The following is a 13,175-nucleotide window of genomic DNA, read 5'->3' on the forward strand; positions in this document are numbered from 1 at the left end:
TTCCAGATCACGACCCTGATAGGTAACACCGCTCTTCTCTCCACAATTGCTGACTAGTCCGCTAACCAGTGCTTTCTGCTGCTGTGATATTAACTGAATTATATTCATCTGCCTGGTTTGACATGCAATGCAACAGCCAGAATGTCAGCCACTGAGTTTCGATATCAATCCAATTGAAAATCCGCAAAAGAGATTACCCTTCAGGCATTATCAAGACTCTAAACTCGCTCGCATCTAAACATAACATACTATTAGTATTACCGGGCAAGAAAGGGGAACAGATCAGCTTATTCCTTGATGGTTTGTTGTAAAATTCGTATTGCATTAAGAAACCGCATCGCTTCGCAGCGTAACGCGGAGGTCTCGGGGTTCTGACCGCTCCGGGGAGCTCTGGCTACCAAGCCGCTGTGTGCTCGCTACACTTGCTTGAGAAATGCATTCCCCTGAGCGGGAGCGGCGAGATGCGACGGCTGCACCAAGCGTGTACGCGGATCCTTGCCTCGCAATGGATCAATCGCGTAAAAGAATATTAGCATGTGCACCCGAATGTGAACAAGGGATTAACGCAAACTAGTAGCAGGATTAAAGGCAACGGGAGCGATTTCCAAAGGAACGCTCGCTTTCTTTTCCATGCAGAAACTTCTCGTTGGCGTACCAATAAGAAGATGAAAGTGAAATTTATGAAGTTGTATAATAGTAGCCTGCCGTGCACATTCCCCGATTATTGGATATCCGCTATCGCGCTGTGCCAGCGGAGTTTAGCATCAATAAAGCGGAAAGTTGGGTTAACACTCGCGCCCTAGAAGTGGCGTCCGGCACGAGTGGGGGTGGGGTTCGAGCCGATTCGTAATCGATATTTATAACGGGGCACACGCTTAACTCGTGTGATATGGGACTTCATCAGTCTCAGGATAAGGTGTAAAAAGGTAAATAACGTACAAAGCATTGACAACAAATTGCATGGAGCGTGCCCTGGAGTAAATGACAAATAAGATCCCTTAATTGGTAAAATGATTTTATCAGGAGGATGCATTTTATGTTTGGCCACACTCAGCTGCACGGCACCATTCAGAACTCTATCAGGGAGACAATGGACACAATCTTGCGTGTCAATAGAAACCAGAAGTCCAGCGTTCTCCCCCGTCTCCGCACTTTGACTGCGGATTGAAGAGAATTTCGGGTCGTGTGCTATTTTTGTACAGATTAAAATCGTCTTTTAACATTATCTTCAAAGCCAAAAATCTAATTGAAATTCGCCTTCCTAATCCTTGGCAGCTAAAATTCTTCTCCGTTTAAAGTCTCCAGGCAGATCCACCGATCACTTATTCGTTATCCCCGGGGCTGTCTGATTAGGATTCCCATAGCATCTCAAGTCAGGACGCACCTTCACCAACATCTGTGTGCTCATACTCCCCCGTGACGGGCGGATGTCGAGCTGAATCTGCGCGAATGGCGCAGCCGAGGATTTACAACTCGGGATGTTTTGGGCTCCTTTGCCTCTCGATTACGTGAGACGTCAGTTGTATTCATTGCCCCGATAGGTTCAGGAGGGGGTTGTTGTGGAAGCCGGTCGAGCTCGTGTCTATGTGCGTAAGTGTGTTTTCCTCCCTCACCCTGCCTGTTGGGTGGGATGTCGGTGCCCCTTGTTTTGTGTTGTGAGCGCAAGGTGCAAACCTATTATTACTCTCTGGAAATGCCCGAGAGACTCCGTCGCCTCTCCAGCCGCTAATCTACAAAGTCACAAGCGGAGAAAGAAACGGCAAGGAGGCGCGTTTCTCTCAGAGCCCCAAAGGATCGGTGAGGGCTTCCCGGTACCAGAGATCTGATTCACATGGGGATGGGGGTCAGCGTGCCTAATCTGGAATCACTCCCCCGCCACGTCCCTGCAACCCGATCCAGCTCCTTTTATTGGGAAAATTACTGGTGCTTCTAATCATACCTAATTCGAATATAAATTCAAGCAAGACGTGTTTGTGAGTTTGGGAGGCTCCGTGGTCAATTACTAGGAGGGTACAGAAGGACGGGGTCCGATCAACTTGTCGATCGCGCTGTCGGTTCTCCGTGACACAGCGCTGAGGCGAGTGATCCACGGTTGTAACCTTGGAGAGCGAAACTGCGATGGGATTGCAGCGCTTCACAGGGTTTAAGATCTAACGCCACCAACGATTGTCCTGAACATTAACAAGTCTCTATGAAATGGAAAATCGAGGGATCACCAGTATTCTCTATTACTTGATGCTAAACGCGCCGCTTTTGCTGTGTGTTAACGGTGAGTTGTGTTTTGCAATTTATGTCAGCGTCTTCGTTCTGTAGAGCTTTGCAAGTCTCGTTGTCTTTGACAATCTATGGCAAATTAGCCACGGATGAGTATTGCTGGAGACATTGCATGCATGCACTCTATAAGTTATGGAATTATTAATTTCAATAGATCGTTACCCACCCTTGGATGTAACTTCAAAATATATTAATATTTCTAGTTTTCTTGATCGCACGATGTCCTATTCAAAACTACCTAATAGCTGATACAGCAAAATATTTCACTTATATGCAATTATTTTAATAAATTTAATTTTCTTTTAAATTGCAATGGGAGAAATTGGGTGATTCGGGCAATGTGAGGGCTTGCGCGTTTTTAAAACTGCACAATATTGTGGTTTCTTAAATACTTGTAAACAGTGGATTTGAGAAATGATAGACCTGCAGCTTTTCGGAGACTATTGTACCTGTTGTAGTCCAAGTTAATTATGACTTAGGTGAAGCCGTAGAAATGGGAGAAATGTAACCTTCGTGTTTTACTGAAGTCAGGCGAAGCCTCGCCAGTGATGTTTGTTAGCCATCGCTCGAAAATTAGTATTTTTTTCTTTTCTCCTGGCAGCAAAATTTCTTGAAGTCCCCCAGGATGTGACTGCTAAAGAAGGGGATGATATTGAGATGTCTTGTGCGTTCCGGGCCAGCGGGACCACCTCGTATTCTCTGGAGATCCAGTGGTGGTATCTAAAGGAAGCAGCCAGAGAGCTGGCACATGGGCTAACACTCGGCGCCCAGGCCACCAACAGGGCCAAGGTGAGGGAACTGGACACGGGCCATGTGCCTTAAATCCCGCGTCCGCTTGATATTACCTTCAATCACGGGAACCATGATGGGATGGTTGGAGGGAAATCAACCACAGACTGTCTCTTGTCCCTCAACAACAATGAAAGGAGCTGTGTCCGAGAAAGCCAGTGGTACAATCACTTCTTTAAAAAAAACGAAGTCCCGGGCATGGACAACCCAGTGGTGCTGAAATAGACAAAACCAGTGCCGTCCCAGCCTCTGTCCAGTCTGGGTCGTCATGGAGACTCCTAATGACAATGTGTAGCATCACCCTTGACAAAAACTAGGTTGCATAATTAGTGTCTGTGTCAGGTTTCGAGTCCAAGATAATACTGAGGGGAAAGTAATCAATAACTTGGAGCAGTACGTTTGACCGTAGCGCGAATCCAGTGCAGGGGCGAGTTTTAAGACGAAACTTCCAAAATAAACTTGGACCCAATTCTGGTTTGAGGCCGGAATGTAAGGTTCTGAGAAAGTCTAGTGCTTAAACTGGGAGAAAAACTAGTGGTGAAATCGTCTTTTTTTAATCTCGGACAATACCTTGCGTTAAACGGGGGACTCTAGGACACAGACAGGGGAGGCTGCAATTCCCGGCAGCAGGGGGTGCGAAGGTAGCTCCAACTTCGATGATGATGGTAGAGCTGGGAAATTCAGGGTAGCATCGCCAGTAAAGGTGTGAATGAACAGGGGATGTCGGGGGTGGGGTGGGGTGAAGATATACCTGGGAATGTCGCCTGCGAAGGTAAGAATACACCGAGGAATATCGAGAGAGTCCGATGATGACTATCACCACTTTAAAATATTTGGCCGGTTTTGATTCCGACCACATTACTACGAATATATCGACGTGACAGTGGTTTGACGCACATAAATTGCCAGGAACAAACCACGGAAATTAGATCTTTCCTGCTTCGGCCCAAATCCGTAAAAGGGAACGGGGATGAATCTTGGGGAAAGGGTGTTGCAATGGAATGCGCGGGATATGTACAGATCTGTATCACGGCTTCTTCAGCACATTATGCACTTCTGTGCTATCAGAAGGAGTCGCATTTACAGTCCCGAGAAACTGCAGATCTGTATCACGTCTTTAGCTTTGATATAGTGTTGGATACAAATTTATAATTCTGTGAATACAGCATTACGTGTCAAGCAATTGATGGCGTCAGTTCCTAATTTGAAGGCAGATTAATAAAATTCCAACTGTGATCTGAATCAGTTGAGTTAATTGCATTATAATTGCTGATGCTATACTAATCTAACTCCAGATGTGGCACTAACGTCGGACAGAACAAAACAAACCCGAAGTTAAATACATTCATTCATGACACATCGCAATTTACAGTGTAGAACTCAAAACCAGGAAATGACACTACATACACTCCGGCTTCTGAAAATTTGTTCCTTCGGCTAATGTCTGGCGGGAAGAACTGGCATTTAGAATAGAAAAATGTTCTTTCTCGAAGAAATTTGATGCATACCATTTCTTGTTTTAGGTTACGTTAAAGAAAGATGCCACCAAAATAAGCGTAAGTGTTATTTTCCTCTATGTTTTATTAATAAACGAAACTGTTTTATTGCCCACTCTGAATAAAAACCGACCTCTACACGAGAAATAACGTGTTCTACACTAGAAATAGAGAGTTCCATTGGCAAAGATCACATGCTGCTCTGTACTAAGTGGTCAATATAAAATTTAATAGATTTATCGACTATTTTGCAGAATTTCGTTTAAAATGCCGCCCGAGAAAAATAGCTACGATTTATTTTTGAAAACTTTAATTTTAGCTTCTAATTTTTTAATCGCCTTTATTATTTTCTAAATTACATACGTTTGGCATATTTTTACTGTCAATATTTCGCCAATCTAAAAGCAAAGTACTGCAGATGCTGGAAGACTGAAATAAAAACATAAAATGCTGAGTAAAAAGAAAGAAACATTAAGTAGAAACATTAATATTATTATATTTTCGCCGATGTTAGCTGCTTTTATTAATATAATTCCATTAGTTATTCGATGTTTGTGGAAATAAAACATCATGACAATGTTCCAATTCGGATTATTAATAGCGTTAGTCTGGTAGTTTTAATTGTTCTTTATTGACCGCAAGTCTTTCTCATTCTTCATGCTGACTGGTATAGAAGTCGGTGGCTTCTATATGTTGCAAATCAATAATTTCCCGCTTAGTGCCTTTGATTTTATTTCATGTGTTTGGAGCGCCTTATGTGTTGCGGCCCTTTCTTTGTCTACAGACTGTCCGGGTAATGGGAAATGATATTTCGCATAAACTACGCCTCTCCAGTGTTAAGAAGGAAGACGAGGGGGTTTATGAGTGCAGAGTCACCGACTTTATTGACGACGAAACTCAGGAACATAAAGCCCAGGCGACCTTACGGGTGACAGCCCGCTACAGTCCGGAGATGCAGGCGGCCGAAGCGGTCTCTCACATTCAGAGTGGGAATGGGCGCCGCAGGAGCAGCGCACGCTCCACGCCAGTGACCGGCGCTGACAAGCGGCGAGTGGCGGAAACGGCCAGCGACGGAGCGGCATCCTCCTCAATCACCCCCGCCTCAGTTACTCCACCCCCGGGCAATGCGGCCATGATTGGACAGCACAACTCCGGTAAGTGGAGTTAGATTGCCATCGTGTGGGGACTTTAATGGGTTGTAACGTGCAGGTCTAAGCAACGTCGCCTAATACGGATGTTGGTATATGTATATAGCCTTACCTTTCTCGATTCCTCCCGACTACAGTCTTTCTACAGTGCCTTGGATTCCCAGGATCGACTGGAATAATGACAGTGCTTTAAAAACAAAGCATGTTATGAAAAATTTATTAAGGACCCTGGGGGTTCTCCAAAACTTTACAGCCAGCAAAGATCTTTCAAAACATGTCTGTAATCTAGGCTAAATTAGCAATCAAATAAGTGATCAACAATTATCTATGACCAAACAGCTTGATGTCGGACTGTTGGAAACGATAGTGCTCGTGTTCTTAGGGCCACCGGAGGGCCGAGTAAACCCTGGTTTAATATCTCTTGGCGCAAGACAGACGGCGGGATGGAAATTTTAGGCACGAGATTCTGCAGATGCGAGAGATTTGCCGTCGATTGAAAAAAAAAGTTCAAAGTTTAAAGTAAATTTAGTTTCAAAGTCCATATATGTTAGCTTATACAACCCGGAGTTTCGTTTTCTTGCGGGCATTCACAGTAAGTGCAAGAAACACAATAGGATCAATGAAAGACCGCACCCAACAGGACGGACAAATAACCAACGTTGAAAAGACATCACGTTGTACAAACACAAAAATAAAGAAAACATAATAAGCAATAAATATCGAAAACATGAGAAGAGTCCTTGAAGTGATGGGTTGTGGGAACAGTTCAGTGACGGGGTGAGTGAATTTGAGGGAAGTTATCCCCTCAAATTCAAGAACCTGATTGTTGAGAGGTAATAACTGTTCCTGAACTTCGTGGTGTGGGTCCCGAACCTTCTGTACCCACTTGCTCACGACAGCAGCGATAAGCAAGCATAGCTTGGACGGTGGGGGTCCTTGATGATGGATGCCTCAGCACTCCATGTAGAGGTGATCAGTGGTGGAGAGGGATTTACCCATGATGGACTGGGCTGTAGCCACTACTTTTTATGGCTTTTCTGTTCAAGGGAATTTGAGTTTCCATACCAGGCCATGATGCAATTAGTCAATATATTTACAGGATGCTGGAGGAACTCAGCACATCAGGCAGCATCTAAGAAAATTAATAAGCAGTCGATATTTCAGGCTTTTTATATTCTACACGGCACATGTATAGAAGTTTTGTTTAGCATGTTGAATCTTTGCAAACTTCTATGAAAGTAGAGGCGCTGCTGTGTTTTCTTCATAATGGCACTTACATGCTGGGCCGAGGACATGTCCTCTGAAATGATAACACTGAGGAATTTCAAGTTGCTGACCCTCTCCACCTCTGATCCCCTGAAAAGAACTGGCTCATGGACCTCGGGTTTTCTCCTTCTGAAATCAATAATCAGCTCCTTGATGTTGCTGACACTGAGAGAGAGGTTGTCGTTGTGGCGCCACTCAGCCAGATTTTCAATCCCCCTCCCATATGCTGATTCGTCACCACCTTTGATTCGGTCAACAACAGTGAACTTAAATTTGGTCAGCAAACGTAAATATGGCATTGGAGCTGTTCTAGCCTCACAGTCATACATGTAAAGCAAGGAAAGCAGGGGGCTAAGCTCACAACCTTCTGGTGCACTTGTGCTGATTGAGATCGTGGAGGAGATGTTGTTGCCAATCTGAACTGACTGGGGTCTCTGCATGAGGAAATCAAGGATCCATTTGCACAAGGAGGTATTAAGGCCTAGGTCTTGAAGCCTATTGATTAGTTTTGTGGGGATGATAGTATTGAATGCCGAGCTGTAGTCAATGAAGAACATCCTGATGTATGCATCTTTACTGTTCAGATGATTCAGGGTTGAGTGAAAGCCAATCAAATGGCATCTGGTGTTGACCTGTTTTGACAGTAGGCAAACTGGAGCAGATCTGTGTCGCTTCTCTTACCACATTCTTCTCAGGCACTGGGATAAACGAAGCCTGCTTGAAGTAGGTGGGTGCCTCAGATTGATGAAGCAAGGGGTTAAAGGTATCAGTGGATACCCCAAACCGTCGATCATCATAGGTCTTTAGTACTAAGCAAGGTTCCCTTTCTGTGCCAGATGCTTTCTGTGGGTTCACCCTCCGGAACGATTTTCCGAATGGACTGAATATGAAGTATTTGTGCTGTACGTGCATTGGATCTCCTTTCAGAACACAGAAATCACTTCAGCCACAATATTCTGACGCTATCTAAGAACGCTATCTTTGAACTAAACCTGATTTATCACTGCTCATTTGTAAGCTCGCCACTGATTATATTAGATTTAGAATTACGTTCGTAAAATGTATAGCTTCCACCTATAGTACACATTGCTCGCGATTCTCTGCTGCTCTATAATGGCACTAATTGGAAGGTAAATTAAAAGGCATATTTATGACTTTTTTAACCCAGGTGACCTGTTCATATTCTATACCTTCACAGTATGGTCCAGGTCAATTTTGACCCAGCCCAAGAATCCCCTCAGAATAAGTGTCTATACCAAATTTTGAACCACAGATCTATTTAGAATGTATAAATAGCCTATCTGAGATTAATAAATAGGTGATTAATCCTTAATTAATGTTTCAATGATCTAAAATCCACTTCAATAGATACAGGGTCAAATTTGACCCGGAACAGCCTCAATGTACAAAAGTATAAAAATTTAAATATTTTCATTTTTGCGCATTTTGGGTCACTTTAGGAAAAGTCATCAAATCTCGGCTTTAAAAATGGCAATTAGGGTGTTTTTACTGCTGTCAAATGTCAAAACGGGTCAAGATTGACCCAAACAGTATGTAAGGGTTAAGAAAACATTGCTTAGAACACAGCTCCTCCTGGAGCAAAATAAGTTTAGAGAAGTAATTTCTGCAGCCACAATATACGATGAATGCTGGAAGAAATGAGAGTTGGAAAGGAGAGAATTTCTCCATTGTTTTCAGTGCATTGGCAGTATTGACATGGCACAAAAAAAAAATCCAGGTGCATGAAATATTTTTGCTGGATTTTGGCAATTCACACATCATCCCAAAATACAATCACTTTCTTTGAGTCTATGTTTAATCTTCATGTGCATATTGGCAAAATGTGCAATGCCTGAGGGCTCATTTGCTTTGCATTGCCAATGCACTCATGTCAGTTAGTTGAGAGATTTAAAGATTAATTGTGGGTTACTGATAAGATTGGCATTTACTACATATGCCAAGAAGCTAGTCTGTCACACAGAACGGGAAGAAAAAGTCAGACTTAAGCAATTACTATTTTTTTACCGCTGATTAAAACTTTCTAAAGCTTTTGTGGGGGTTGGTTGGAATTGTGAACAGAAATTGCTTGTACAAACACTGGCATGTTCTGATTGCCTATCTCAGAGAGCAGGTGGGTCATATGATGTGGAAATACCATTGCCCCAGTGTTCTGGAAATAAAGGAGGCAGAAGACAAGCACAGGACAGAGGTGAGAAAAAAAATCAGGCATAAATTCTAGAAGAGGGCATACACTAAATATTCACTACCATCCATCTCATCAATGCCCCTGATCTTCCCCAATCCTATCCTATAGAATATACAGAAAGCCTTGTGAGAGCTTTTCTCGTGAGTCCTGCAGAAATAAAGTGCACTTCAGCAAAGAGGTAATGGGATATTTTTTTCTGTTTTATTGATCTTCCACTGCCACCAAAGGCAAGCACAATTCTTCATCTCCCATGATGCACGAGGCTGCAAAGGAGAATCAACATGGCTTCACCAGCCATGGAGTTATCAGATCACTCGTGCTCGTCACAGGAGAACTGGTCAATTCATCATTCTTGCCAGCTTTAACAAAGCAAGACAGCAGCCTGGGAAACCTTTATGGCTCTGTGTGGACACCTCTTCAAAATACAGTCTCCTCAGTGGCATTGACATTTATTTGAGAATACCTATGTAACTCCCAGTTATATCAAGAAGACAAGACCTGCATGTGACAACAATCAGAAGATCCTGTCTTCTGAGGTTTGGTATACAAGAAGTGAGAGGATGTCATTCCATTCCCAATTCAGCCCAAACTGAACTTATTGAGAGAAACCATTCAAATCATTGGATAGTTTCTGGATAACAATATGGCTCTCAAATCCAATAACAGCAGTCGAGAAAGCGGGGAAGCTTTAGAGAAAGCACTTTTGGGAGGGCCATCTGAGTACTGAAAAGGCGGATTGTTCAGGCAGCAAAAATCACAAGAGATACTACAATGTACTACATCAGATGTTGAAAGTGTTTATACACCTGAATGGGCTGACTCTAGCACAGATGATGAAAAGGATCTCTGTGGAAATAGAAGTACAAATGGAAGAAACCCCACAATGACTATCTGAAACTGCAGCCTAATCTGGTGGGAAGAGAAGTCGCCTTCGTCTACCACCCACCCACATGGTAGAATATAAGTTCTTTTAACTCTGCATGCTGTATCAATTATCTGAGTAAATAGTTCCTCATTAATGGAATATATCTATTCCTGCATTAATTACTTCCATGAATAGCAAAGTACATGCCAATATATAGTCTGTTTTAGGAAAGTGATTAAAATGCACATAATTATCCAAACCCTTCCTACACTGTACATCACCTGTGTTTCTTTCTACACCAATTTTCAATAAATTCTGGCAGTCAACTCAGGGCGGATTCTTAACTTCTCATTTTGAACATTCAGTCTTATTTTGTACATACAGACAGGTGTGTCTGTGAACAGTTTGCTTGGGTGTAATTTGGTGCTTCCAGCATGTTCCCTGGATATGATTTCGTTAGGAAGAAATTTGGTAACATCATACAATGGTAAACTAAGTGGTTTGGCCGACTTTATTTGCTGTATTGTCATAATTCACATCTGAGAAATAACGAAAACCACAGACGGAAACCTGACACAAAAATAAAAATGCCAGTAGAACTCAACTTGTTAAACAGCACTGCTGCAGGGGAAAGCAGTCAATATCTCAGGGCAGCAATCCTTCCTTCGAACTGGGTGAGGGGTTTGCAGCTTTCAAAGGGCAGGGAGAAGGAATGAAAAAAACTGTTGGGCTGAGACAGATCAGGTGATGAGGTCTACACTTTCCTCCTATGTGATTGCTTGGTGAGGTGGATTTGTAGCGATGAAGAGCAGAAGACAAGAATACATGTACATCACCCTGTGGATAGGTGGAAAGACTCGAGAGGCTGGAGCAATGTGGAACATAAGAATTGACGTAGAGGTACTCAGTAAAGAGGAACCACCAAGTGCCATCATCCTTGTCACCTGCTGCAAAGGGAAATAAATACCTCCACATGAACGCTTATTTAAGCCAGCTGAAGTCCTTAAGAAGATGATGAGACAGCCGCCTCCTTCTTCTGCGGCAACTGTCTGGTAATTGATCTTGAAAGAAGATAAAGTAAGGGTAAGCTTCAGCTGTTAAGCGGTCTGTGAAAAGTTCTATGAAGAGTTAGCAGAAAACTAGGGCAACATGAGGCCATTAATGGGAAGACTGCAATAAGCATATAAGTATTGCAGTGGAAAATGGGTTTTCAAAGTGCTTTCTAGCTGCCAAGTTGCAGCCCTTCTTAATCAAAGAAGGACCTGGGCTGATAGTATGAGGTCTGTTCAAATAAAGAACTGGGCTGATTGTATGAGGCCTGTTCAAATGTTCAAAGAAAGAATTGGGCTGATTGCATGAGGCCTGTTCCGCAGGTATTCATTTAAGTAAGTTCACATTGGACAATAATTGGTAATTTATTTATTATTGTCACATGTTACAAGATACAGTGAAAAGCTTGTTTTGCATTCCTTTCATTAAGATCATTTCATCAGGCTAGTACAAGGGGAAAGCAATAACAGAATGCAGAATATCGCGTGACAGCTACAGAGAAAGTGTAGTGCAGATGGACAATAAGGTACAGGGACCATGATAATAAGAGGTCAAAATTTCTACTTCACCATACAAGAAGTCTGTTTTTTATTCTATTTTATTTTATTGTCTTATAACAATAGGATGAAAACTGTCCTTGAGCCTGGTACTGCATGTCTTCAAGCTTCTGTATCTTCTGGCTTGAAAATACACAGCACCAGGCTCAATGAAGGAAGCCTGGTGCCTAACACGTTGTGTCGTCCACTGTGGCAGCTCTGTACAGTCTTGAAGTTGAGCAGATTGGCATTTAGTGCAAGTGCTTCTGATTATAAATTGCTTGGTAACATTATTTAATTGGTTATCAAATATAAAACCTCATAGAATTTACCGGATTTGTGAAAGCTGGAAAAATCTGTCTTTGAACAGTTGTTATGTTAGTCACAGAACTATGGAATTATAGTCACTTATAATACAGAGGGAATTCTTACAGGGCAGGGGTGGGACATGCATAAGTATTATTGGCATGTGGCATGCAGTGCCATCCTTCAATTCTTTAAATCCCACCCATCATAAAAAGATACATAATGATTATCGCAACTGCCAAATGATTATTTTCAACCCAAGAGCAATGAGATGTTTTCACAGGAAAGATCTCACACCAACTTGGGCACTAGCTAGATGGTTGTGAGAACACATAACATAGAAACATAGAAAACCTACAGCACAATACAGGCCCTTCGGCCCACGATGCTGTGCCAAACATGTACTTACTTTAGAAATTACCTAAGGTTACCCATAGCCCTCTATTTTTCTAAGCTCCATATACCTATCCAGGAGTCTCTTAAAAGACTCTGTCGTATCCACTTCCACCACTGTCACCGGCAGCCCATTCCACACACTCACCACCCTCTGCATAAAAAACTTACCCTTGGTATCTCTGTACCTACTTCCAAGCACCTTAAAACTGTGTCCTCTCATGTTAGCCATTTCAGCCCTGGGAAAAAGACTCTGACTATCCACACAATCAATGCCTCTTATCACCTTATACACCTCTATCAGGTCACCTCTCATCCTCCGTCGCTCCAAGGAGAAAAGGCCAAGTTCATTCAACCTATTCTCATAGGGCATGCTCCCCAATCCATAACGTTGGATGATCTGTTTTGAAATCCTCATAGACCTGCTGAAAACATCAAGTCAAGTCAAGTCACTTTTTATTGTCATTTCAATCATAACTGCTGGTACAGAACATAGTAAAAATGAGACGACATTTTCCAGGACCATGGTGCTACATGAAACAATACAAAAACTACGGTGAACTACGTAAGAAAAAACACAAAAACTACACTAGACTACAGACCTATCCAGGACTGCATAAAGTGCACAAAACAGTGCAGGCACTACAATGGTTATAATAACACTACTATTTAGAAGTGATGTTAATTTTCAATTATCTTTTTAAAAGATTAATATTAATAATTTTCATTAATAATCTTCATTTATTTCAATCTGTTTCTGTTATGCTTTTATTAATTGTACCGCAATGAATTAATGTAAATAAGCAAAAGGACTGATTCTTTTCCCTTATAAAATTCCACAGTTAT

At 42.3% G+C, this 13,175-nt stretch overlaps 1 protein-coding gene across 2 annotated transcripts in view; it reads left to right on the forward strand.

Annotated features, from left to right (window-relative positions):
• Positions 1–1,556: 1,556 nt before the first annotated feature.
• vstm2b (V-set and transmembrane domain containing 2B) overlaps positions 1,557–13,175 on the forward strand; it is a 42,344-nt gene continuing 30,725 nt past the window's right edge. For both annotated transcript variants that reach the window (XM_063067452.1, XM_063067453.1), the window contains exons 1-4: positions 1,557–2,269; positions 2,876–3,063; positions 4,587–4,619; positions 5,344–5,713. In XM_063067452.1, coding sequence (XP_062923522.1) covers positions 2,197–2,269; positions 2,876–3,063; positions 4,587–4,619; positions 5,344–5,713 — 664 coding nt within the window. In that variant the 5' untranslated portion in view covers positions 1,557–2,196. The remainder of the gene's footprint in view (positions 2,270–2,875; positions 3,064–4,586; positions 4,620–5,343; positions 5,714–13,175) is intronic.

Source organism: Mobula hypostoma, chromosome 14, assembly GCF_963921235.1.
Source record: "Mobula hypostoma chromosome 14, sMobHyp1.1, whole genome shotgun sequence".
Lineage (NCBI taxonomy): Eukaryota > Metazoa > Chordata > Chondrichthyes > Myliobatiformes > Myliobatidae > Mobula > Mobula hypostoma.